The sequence below is a fragment of the Dendroctonus ponderosae genome, unplaced genomic scaffold (assembly GCF_020466585.1).
Source record: "Dendroctonus ponderosae isolate FM_Combo_2020 unplaced genomic scaffold, Dpon_F_20191213v2 Dpon_F_20191213_6, whole genome shotgun sequence".
NCBI classification, from domain to species: domain Eukaryota; kingdom Metazoa; phylum Arthropoda; class Insecta; order Coleoptera; family Curculionidae; genus Dendroctonus; species Dendroctonus ponderosae.
In genome coordinates this window covers 13,071,408-13,081,505 of record NW_026018814.1, presented here as the reverse complement: position 1 = coordinate 13,081,505, position 10,098 = coordinate 13,071,408, and the positions used below count along the sequence as shown (strand labels likewise).

Sequence of the window (10,098 nt, the reverse complement as noted above, 5' to 3'; positions counted from 1 at the left end):
TTTATAATCAATTATTTGGAAAACTCTTGGAAATTGGCGTTTCTTCACCTTTAGGTCAATCCTTCTAAACAACACTGTCCCTGAACAGAAAAATCGCAATTTTACTGTAAAATACTGGCAAACTGAATCTTTTAAGCAAGAAAATTAGGAGATGGATTTTACATGAAAAATCGTCGACTTTCTTTGGACTCTTCTGTTGCTGGGAAAATCTAGAAGATTTTTTTAGTTGTTTGAACAGTAGTAAAACAGTACTCAGAAAAAATGTTGATGACCGTTTTTTTAAATGTGAACATTCCCGTCTCGGGTCTCGTAAAGCTTTAATAACTCATTAACCGATGAGTTACAACTCGTTAGCTCAGAGAGCGCCAACAACTCAATAGCGCAACTCAATACAGTGTTACCCACGCCTAATTCACACATTTATACCAGTTAGTTCAGTTAGTATGAAATGTTTTATAATCAAAAATTAATTGTATTTGTATTTTTGCTCTTGTTCTCTAAAATTTGCTCGGAAGGCAAAGTATTCCATTTGACAACATTTTCTACAAATCACGTTAAGAAATTTGAGTCGGATATTTTTAGACTAGTAGAGTACCAAACACAAAGAACCACTTTTTGTTATTCCTTAACATTACTACTTAATTCTTCGATTCTCAGAGAATCGACAGGGCATCGATCTTGCACAAAAAACAAATTTATGCGAATATCCAACTTCATTTAAACACAATTGCTTTGTGTGTGGCGCAGACCTACTTACTTTTTAATCTCACTTTTTAATTTAAAACTGACCGGAACTTTGCCAAGCAAATAATAAGTGATGACGATTTCGTTATTGCATTTAGAGTATAATATATTTGTCTGAACTTGAAATCGCCAGTTTGCTTCGAATCGATTCTAGCGCAACTTCAATACGATTCATTTAAAGTAAAATCTTTATGATGAGTAAAACCTGATTACTGTGTTTAGAGATACATCAACATTTCCTGAACATCAAACTGAACAGTGTCTGTAGTTTTATTTTTTATGGTGCAATACGATGCAAATATATTTTATATCGTCCTGAAAATGCGCTACATAATTAGAAATTTTATTCGATAATCGCTATGGAAATCTAACCTATCGTGGTCTATTTTTGAATTGCTGGAACTTGTACCCAAACACATTAAAACTTTTAATTTTTTGAGTTTTTGTTTTGAATACTACGAGCTCTTTTTGAAGCCTTATCAAATAATTAATGTAAAAGTAACTATCAATGTTGCTTAAGTCCTTACTATATTTAGGTCTATGTATATCACAAAACAACTCGAAAGTTAGATCAAACCTCTCCCTACGAAATTTTCCCTTGTGACTGCAATTTCTCCAACTCCTCTTCTTCTTTCGTCAACGGTATGGTACTGTGATTGTACAGTCCTTGTGCCATTAATTGCAAAGCCAACGGATTTTTCTGGCCCGAAGCTTTCTTAATTTTGGCTCGTTTGTTCTGGAACCAGATTTTAATCTGAGCCTCATTGAGGCCCAATTCAGCGCTCAGTTGCTGTCGTCTACGTTCCGTCAGGTATCGGTTCTCAGCAAACTCGTTCTTAAGTCGCGCCAGTTGCGCCCCAGAAAAAGCGGTACGAGGTCGCTTCTCTTCCGGAACTGCTGCTTTCGTGCCAGGTTTCTTGATTCGTCGAGTTCTCGGACCTAGAAAAAAATGTCTAAACTGTAGGTGTGTCAGCACTGTAACAATAAGATGTTTTTTTGCTAATATTTTTAGTTAAATATCAAAAACAGTGAGCACTGAGTTGAGCACCAAACAAAATTTCCTAACTTTCATTCCATTCATGCGTTTTCAATATCCTCTTGGTGGTTCAATTTTCGTCCTCGTTTCTCGTAAAATTCATAAAAACATATAGTACATTTGCCCATGTTATATATGGTTGAAGCGGGTAGATGTGTGAAAGTGGAACTTATTTTAGCTTTTATTTGTGTATTTTCTTTGGTCTCTGGAAAAACTTTAGCACGTTTTCTGTTATGGTTGAAAATGTTTTATATATAGGGCGAGTTCCTTATGAAAAATCTAACATACAGGGTGTCCTGTATGCACATGATCAAAAGGATCCTGCGATATACTTTACATCAAAAAAGACGATCTGACCTAACTTTTACAAGAAAACAGACATAATTTTATCACGCAAAACCTGTGAATAATCCAGAAATTTCCAAAGAGCACAAAATTGGGAATAAATGATTAGTTAAAACCATTGTTGGTTTCTTGTTCTTGCAGAAAATAGAGGAAGCGTAAACTAGCAATAATAAAACAAAATCGACATGTTTTATTTCTTCCAGAATTCTTCGAACTCGAACTTCGAATTCTCAGTAACACCTGCTGCACTACTTGAAAACGAGTTTTTTTAGTAACTCTTCATTTAACCTTCTGTTCCCAAAGCTCAACAAAAACTCTTTTTAGGGGGTGTTATTATAACTCTAATGGAATGATGTTTCTCCCAGTCAACCGTACAAATTTTTAAACAGTTTCAAGCTTAAGCTGTCTTCGGCTGGGATACATATGATAATATCTTTGAGCTGAGGCAAAGCCATTGAAAGTTTCTTGTGCAAAAATACATACATCTATTATTCCTTGATTGGTGAGACACCTCTCAACGAGTCGTAAAAAGGAATGTAAAAAGCACGTCGTATAAAGGAATGAAAATAATGATTAACACCCTGTGTCTCCGAAACGATGAAAGAAAGCAAAACACAGTATCTTTGACATATTATGAGGAGCAGTCCATACGAAGTCCTGAATCTCATCATCGCAGGGAAGATTCAGGGAAAAGGAGCCATCGGAAGCCGCCAGAACTTATGGCTGAAGGGCATTCGCAGGAGGTTTGGGCGCACATCCAAAGAGATTTTCCAAGCAGCTGTTTCCAAAAAAAACCGGTCATTTGGATCGCCAACCTTCGCAAGGGGACGGCGAGATAAGAAGAAGAAGTCTCCGAAATTATCAACTTCCGGAGAAGGCATTCTTGCAACAATAGCCACCTTTTGATTTGTCTGTTGTCGTCAATACTTTTCTCAAGCTAGTTCTTTCGAACTTTTGTTCTTTCATGAGTGCAGTCACTTCTTAGTTTGATCTTGCATTTCTACTTTCTGAAGTAGCAGGCCCTCTAGCCATTTGGAAAAGGCGGGAGTAGATTGGGAAGATTTATGCTAAGGATTTTAGGATTGGGTTTCTTGAGATTAAAGCCGCAATCAAATTGATTTTGAGTTCAATTTCCGCTTCTGGGAGCAGCAGTAATTGAGACAACTGCGGGTTAAATGGTTAGGAATTTGGGTGGGTTTTTTTTTCCATTCCATATGTGCAAAACGAAGGTTCCGAATACATTCCAGATATAACAAAATCTGAGATTGATGGTGCTCTATACCAAAGGAAGGACAACAGACCACCAGAAGATGGAGTAATAATAGAGGCGAATAAGGAGAGCGAAAGACGTGTCCTACAGGCTCTTCGCAGACGATTCACAGAAATGAATTAGAAATATTTAGAAATGCCTCATTTTTAAATTTGAGGTTACGGTTTTTTGAAGAATTGAAATAATCGGTAGGGTGAGGCCATCCGCAGTTAGAGCTGGAGTTTCTGTGGTTTTGGTGCAGGTTTTGTAAAAGTGGGATCCTACGCACTGTGATAGGAAAGGTTGGAGCCACCTGAGAGGAAAGTGTGTGTCCGAATTTCTGAGTTTTATACTGCGGAATGTGTTTAATGTTAAAAAGGGCAAATTCTTTGAGCTCAACAAGCACCGAGAGGTTTTGCAGATTAGAGATATGAGACTTTTTTGGAATGCTCAAGCCGTAAAATGTGTGCTTGTTCTGAGGAGAACCCCAGAACATCTATTGGTATACACGCTCAAAAAAAAATTCCTGTCTTCTTGGGGCATGTAGGAGCAATGCTGAATTTTACTGGTTTTGAGAAGCTGGATTATGGGATTGTGGTTTGATGCTTCCGTGGGGTATATGGAAATGCCGTGGGCAGATTATTTGGGGGTTTGGATGGTGATTTTCTTTGGGATTAAACATCCTGGGTATTAGGCCAGCCTGCGGGGTTTACGATTATTATTGGAATTTTTCCGGTTTAGTATTGGGGGTTGGAGTTGGCAATAAAATTCCACGCTTCCTGAGCTTCCATGGGTTGTTGGGGTACTTAGGCTGTTTCCAAGGTAGATTCAGTCGTGGAATCGTTTCTTGAGCGAATTGTTGAGTGCGGGAAAACTGGAGAACTTCTTTTTGGAGAGTACCCTATGTGTTTTGAAGAATTTGGTTCATTTGGATAGGTTCTAGGGGTCGGATTTTTAAGAACTCGTTCTCGACTAGGAGAGCGGATTCTTCGTCCGAAAATTGCGTTGCGCCCCGTCCCGTTTTATCATCTGGGCTAAGTTCATTTTCACTTTCTGCTTTTATCTTTTTTTGTGATTTGTGTTTTTGCTTTCCATGTTGTTCGTCTTCTCAGGATACACCACGACGATGGGAGACTGTGTCTCGACAGCTGCACAGGTAAATTTGTTGTTTTCAGAAACACGTGGTTTTTAAACGAATTCACTGGTCAGATACTTTCATCGCAGACGAAGCTAGACGAGTATATTTTACTCCAAATGGGACTTACTGTTGGTTGTTTTGGACGCTGCAAGAATAGCTATCTGCATATGACGGCTGTCGAGCACATAATGATAAAAAAGCCTGTAGTATCTCCTGTTTTCAGGCTTCTGCATTTCCCATTCTTAATGAATCCCCATAGATAGGTTGAGCACCACATGAGGTCAACTTTTTTCACCTTGTATTAGACCCATTTTAATGGTTCAATAAAATTGTTTAATTTGAATCAGCTGCAAATAGCAGTATAGAAAAACGGTCCAAACTAAAGTGTGAAAATAAAATACCGCTACCCGCTTCTGAATGCTTCCAGTTATATTTCTAGATTCTCTAATTAGAGCAATACTCCCAATACTCCCGGTATTGATTTATGTATTTTGCCATTCAACTAACAGATCTTAATTCATCAAATACAGATTTTTCTAAGTACTGCAAAATTTGTTGCTAACTGACTACTGTCCAAGTAGTTAAAGATGTTATCACTAGTTGTAATTAACACACAACGCATTGATTGATTTACCAGCAATTGGCTTCTTTCGTAATTTTGAGCCAGTCTGGTTCTTAACTGAAACGAACACTTTCCAGAGGAAACAAATTAAGAAGACCCAGAATACAAAATTAGCTGAACAACTCAACTGTGAAGTCTACAAACTTACTACACGCTCGAGTTGTAATTATTACTAAGATGTGACTAGTGACAGTTATATTGGAACAAAGGCGCCCGCGAACTCTTGACAGCTTTGCAATTAGAGCTTTTGGCTGTCAGGTGGTAAAAGAGCTCTTCGCGATAATTATCACTTTCCAGAGTTCCGCAGCCGAAAACTTAACGAATTACGGAGTCTTGGCCTAACCAGAAAACGTCCCGGCGTCTTGAAAGTATTTCGGCGGTGCCTTAAATTGGACGCAGCTCTCGTACAAAGAAGAATTAAATTATGTGAGTCGGTTGTATATAGGGTGATTCAAAATTGGCATCATTCCGGCAGGTAATTTAAAAAGGACTTAAACTAATACTTGAAAGAATTATTCTTATTAAAAACTGCGGTTATCTCCAAAAAAGTTTGCGTCAATCTATTTTATTAGCACTTGTAAATAACGTTTTTATCATTAATATTGCGTAAATACGAGTAATAGAGAGTTATTGGAAGTTATGAATAATGGCCATGCAGTAATAAGGTTAATCCGTATTTTAATACCGTATTGGCTTTATTTCACTAACAAAATGCTACTTTTAGGAATGTCTTCAGTTGACTGCTTTCAATGTTCAAAGTGTTTAGCCTAACCTCTGTTCCTAACCGTACAGCATTAAATTAGTTTTGCTGTGTTGACTTGTTCTTGTTTACCTTCTTATCAAATTTTGGAGGCTCCTTGAACATTTCACCTTAATCGTTAGCATGAAGGAAATATTAGAATCCGCAGTCGCAAGCGGAGCAAGTGAAGATAATATTGAGGATATAATTTTGGAGAATTTACGTATAAACGGCATGGTTATGAGAATGTCGAATTAATATATTTCTTTTTGAACAAACGTCCGTGAGTGAACCTTCGGATATTGCTTATATGAAAAAAGTTCTATTCAAAAGCAAAAAACGCGTGGCAATAAACTAGGTTGGCACACAATAAAATAACCTACAAGCTGACGTTAGTAATGTCAACTGTCAGTTTCAGGTCGAAATAAATCTGTACGCCGAACGCTATCATTATTAAGAGATCCCTTATGTTTAGACTCAGTTAAGCAAGCGTATGTGTCAAAATACCGCCAACTTTATTACAGCTTGCCCTTATTGGCCGTACACTTGCTCTCTAATATGTTTAAGAGTAAATCCGCAAAGGTAAATAGAAGTGAAAAAAAAAATATGCAGGGAGATGCAAAATTGGCGTCACTCATCTAGGGTGTTTTAGGAGTACAGAAAAAATAAGTAAAAATATTAATTGATGACTGCCAAATTTGCAAAAAACCATATCAGAAAGACAGGATAAAAATGTTCGTAATTTGAAGCAAATATCGTAAGTTTTCTTTTCCATTGCTTAAGTATTCCAATGGGCTTCCAACCAAACATGGGACCATTTCAAAATAATGCGTAATAAGAAAATTGAAATTCGATTTTCAACTGTTGAATCTTCTAGAAATTTTGAATTTTAGAAAGAACGGTACAACTTTACTTTCCTTCAGATTGTCAAAAATGTGTTTTGAATCTGAAAAATTTGCCTATAAGGCGTAAATTGTTCTTTACTTTTATACAGGTAAGAAATGTGAACGTAGAAGAACGCGCTGTTAAGATATTTTAATATATTTACGGAACACTCTGTATATCGATATACATAATTATTTCTATACTTTGCCATAATAAATTAATGAAAAATCGGATATTTCTAGCAAGCAAAATTAATCAAATGATTTTTAATTTGAAATTGAGCGTATACATTGAAATTGACTGGAACTGTTCAAGTTCAAATAAAAAAAAAACGATATCTGTTGTAGAAACAAAAACTTTTCTTTGATTCGCTACTGCTTATTAACGTCAAAATTTCAACTCATAACGAAGTAGTTATAGGTAAAAGATAGGGCAAAATAAAATTGTAAGTCCCTGTTTGCATATAATTTGAAAAAAATTCGAAACATGTTATTTTTTGTTTGCCATAATAGACTCACAACCCTCAATGGTGAAATAACTGCTTTTTATTAAACAGTTTAGTGATAAGAAGCAAAAGAAGGAGTTTAACATAGTGCTGTGCGCGGTGTTAATACGGAGACGCAAATAACAGAAGTCAAATTTTCTTCAATTCAAATCTTAAGGAGCGCTTATTTAAATCAAGTGCGATTATCATAAATGCTTTCATGTGATAGCTAAATATATCTGCTACACGAAAACAAACATAAAACATTATCTTTGTTGCACTGAATTCAGTTGTTCAAACTTCGTTCCATACCGTTTGATTATCTTCAGCGCATTCATTCTGGTGCAAGACACTAATTGGAAAAAATTTACTCGATTATCGTAAATCCTTTTCCCAAGTCATCTTCTTAATAAAAACTTTTGGCCATCGTAAAAAAAGTACGCGCATAACGTCACCTTCTACGCATAATGTTCAAGACGTGAAACGATTAATCTTCAGAGTCTGCGAAATGCCGAAATGCAAATGAACAGTGTTCCGTCCTTGGGTCGTTAAGACCCAAATTACCTTTATTAATTTGACAGTAATTGTGCAAAGAAATTTAGCGGGGGAATGAGAAATTATTGTTATATCCTTTGGAGAATGAGAGAGCCCATTAGTAGAGGAAGTAGATAATTATTTTAATTGTGGACTGGATGCTAGATAATCAATTCGCAATGGTGCAGACTTACGGAGTATCAATCATCATACTTGAGGCCTCCTAAGGTAGAAGCACCTTTATAAATAAGAATAAAAATAGACATTGGATTGAAAATCTTCTAAAATTTCGTCAGCAACAGGAATCAGAAATATAGAAATTTAATCATTGCTTGGTGCCGTGCGAGAAGTTGCTTTGAACACCTTACTTTATTTCTTTCAAGGGGTGTTTTTGGGGCGTTTTTGGTGATTTTACGCATCAGAAAAAAAGTTTAAGTTGTGAAGAGCACCATTCAAAAACAAACCACAAATTCGTTTATTACTGAGATGCGTTTCGGCAAATGGTTGCCTCTGCGCTTTTTCATAAAAAAAGTAATAAAAACGTAATGTTTCCTATTAGAGAATGTTTGAAAATGTATGCAAGTTTTGCAGTACTATATTTGTATTATATGTTGTAGTATTTTGTTTTTTTACTCGCTTTGTCCATAAAATTAACAAATATTTTTGTGGCATATTTTAATTTGTTTAAACGAAAAACAAAAACCGCTTGTTAATTTCAATTTAAAAAGTCAATTTTGGAAAGGTTAACGGGAATAACAATTAGATGTATCATTCTGCATATAAGTGGAGGTATAATCTTTATACTCAAACATATCCTACTAAAAATTCCACGCCACCATAAAAAGGTACAACATCATCCAATATATCGTGGTCTTAACTGAGACACGTCGAGCGGTCGCATATTCACTTATTTTTAATGGCCTATTCGCTTCAAAGCCATCAAATTTTGTTATCCGCTTAACAATATATCATACAATAATGTTGTTTTTATGCCCTAACGAATAACTCTTTTACCATACTTTAGTATATTTTTATTTGTCCGGATGATTTTCTGAAAACGATACTTTGTGGTCAAAGTCTTTTGTACACCGCAGTTGAGTCATCAAGTGAACTAAACTAATTGTCTTGATTTAAGAAAGGGTAATGTTCTTCAAGAATGAAGTCCTAAACTATTGATAAATTGAGTGTGGATGGATCGTTTTTGCTTAGTACTTCATCAACTAGGTGTTAGCGACTAAAGCTTAGAATGACAATTAAGTTTATACAAAGTGTCCTGAGAGGGTGCGACCAACACTTTTTCTAAAACTCTGTGACGACGGATCTACAGGGCGTTGCAAGTAGATTAAAAAAACATGTTCTTAAAACAACTTTTTGTAAGTGTTCCGGTTGTTTTAACATTTAGTACACTTATGATCTTTTGTATTATTCTTCAAAATTTGGCATGCATTTATCCCACATTGCTAATGAGGCGGAACTCAGCCTTGCTATCTACTTAATAGCCGAAACGTTTTTGCTTTCTGCTTTTCGTTGTGTGTCGTTTCAAAAATAAAATTGCGCCAAACTGTTTAATTTTTGCTCTCTCTCTAAAATGAACTGTCTAGAAATGCTACCTTTAAGACTCTTTTGCACGGTGTGGTATTAACTTACGTAAAACTAGTTCCAACGTCCAGCAGAGCCTGAATTATAACATCACCGAACTCAGGTTTTAACTGCTCTAAAATTCCCTAAAAAATGTATAAAATAGGCAAAATCGACACTACGGGACACTACACTATGGGAAGCACCACTAAGCTCTAAGTTTTCCCATCCTAAACTATCATCAGTGGGGCGGGGCGGCAACATTGCCCCAAATGATTTTCCAAAAAAATTTCGTAAACTCCAATCTCTTCACCCCATCAAAATCCCTGAATTCGCCACAACTTTTCCCTCAGTTTTTCTCTTCCGATTTTCTCCTCAAAATTTTCCACCTCAACCTTCTCAACAACTCTATTCCCACAGTTTTTCTCCTCTGATTTTTTCCTCAGTTTTTCTCGTCAACTTTTTCCCCAGATTACCCATAATTTTTTTCTTTAACACTCTTGAACAAGCTTCTGACATTTGGTCGAGACTCATTCAGTAAAGATCTCAAAAAAGTAAGTTTATAAATAAACAAATTCCTTGTTGTATTCCAATCAAAAAAATTTTCTTGGATTTTTTTGCTACGACCAGCGGTTGGCATTGCAAAGTAAGATTTTTGGTCGGTGGGCCAAATTGGGCACTTTCCGCAAAATCTGTTTAAAATGGCAACGAAGAGGAAAATATTCTGCGAAGAGTGGATGATGC

The 10,098-nt window shown here is 36.1% G+C and overlaps 1 protein-coding gene across 2 annotated transcripts in view; it reads right to left on the bottom strand.

Annotated features, from left to right (window-relative positions):
* Positions 1–269: 269 nt before the first annotated feature.
* LOC109546566 (homeobox protein invected) overlaps positions 270–10,098 on the bottom strand; it is a 111,685-nt gene continuing 101,856 nt past the window's right edge. For both annotated transcript variants that reach the window (XM_019917559.2, XM_048667491.1), the window contains one exon: positions 270–1,683. In XM_019917559.2, coding sequence (XP_019773118.2) covers positions 1,328–1,683 — 356 coding nt within the window. In that variant the 3' untranslated portion in view covers positions 270–1,327. The remainder of the gene's footprint in view (positions 1,684–10,098) is intronic.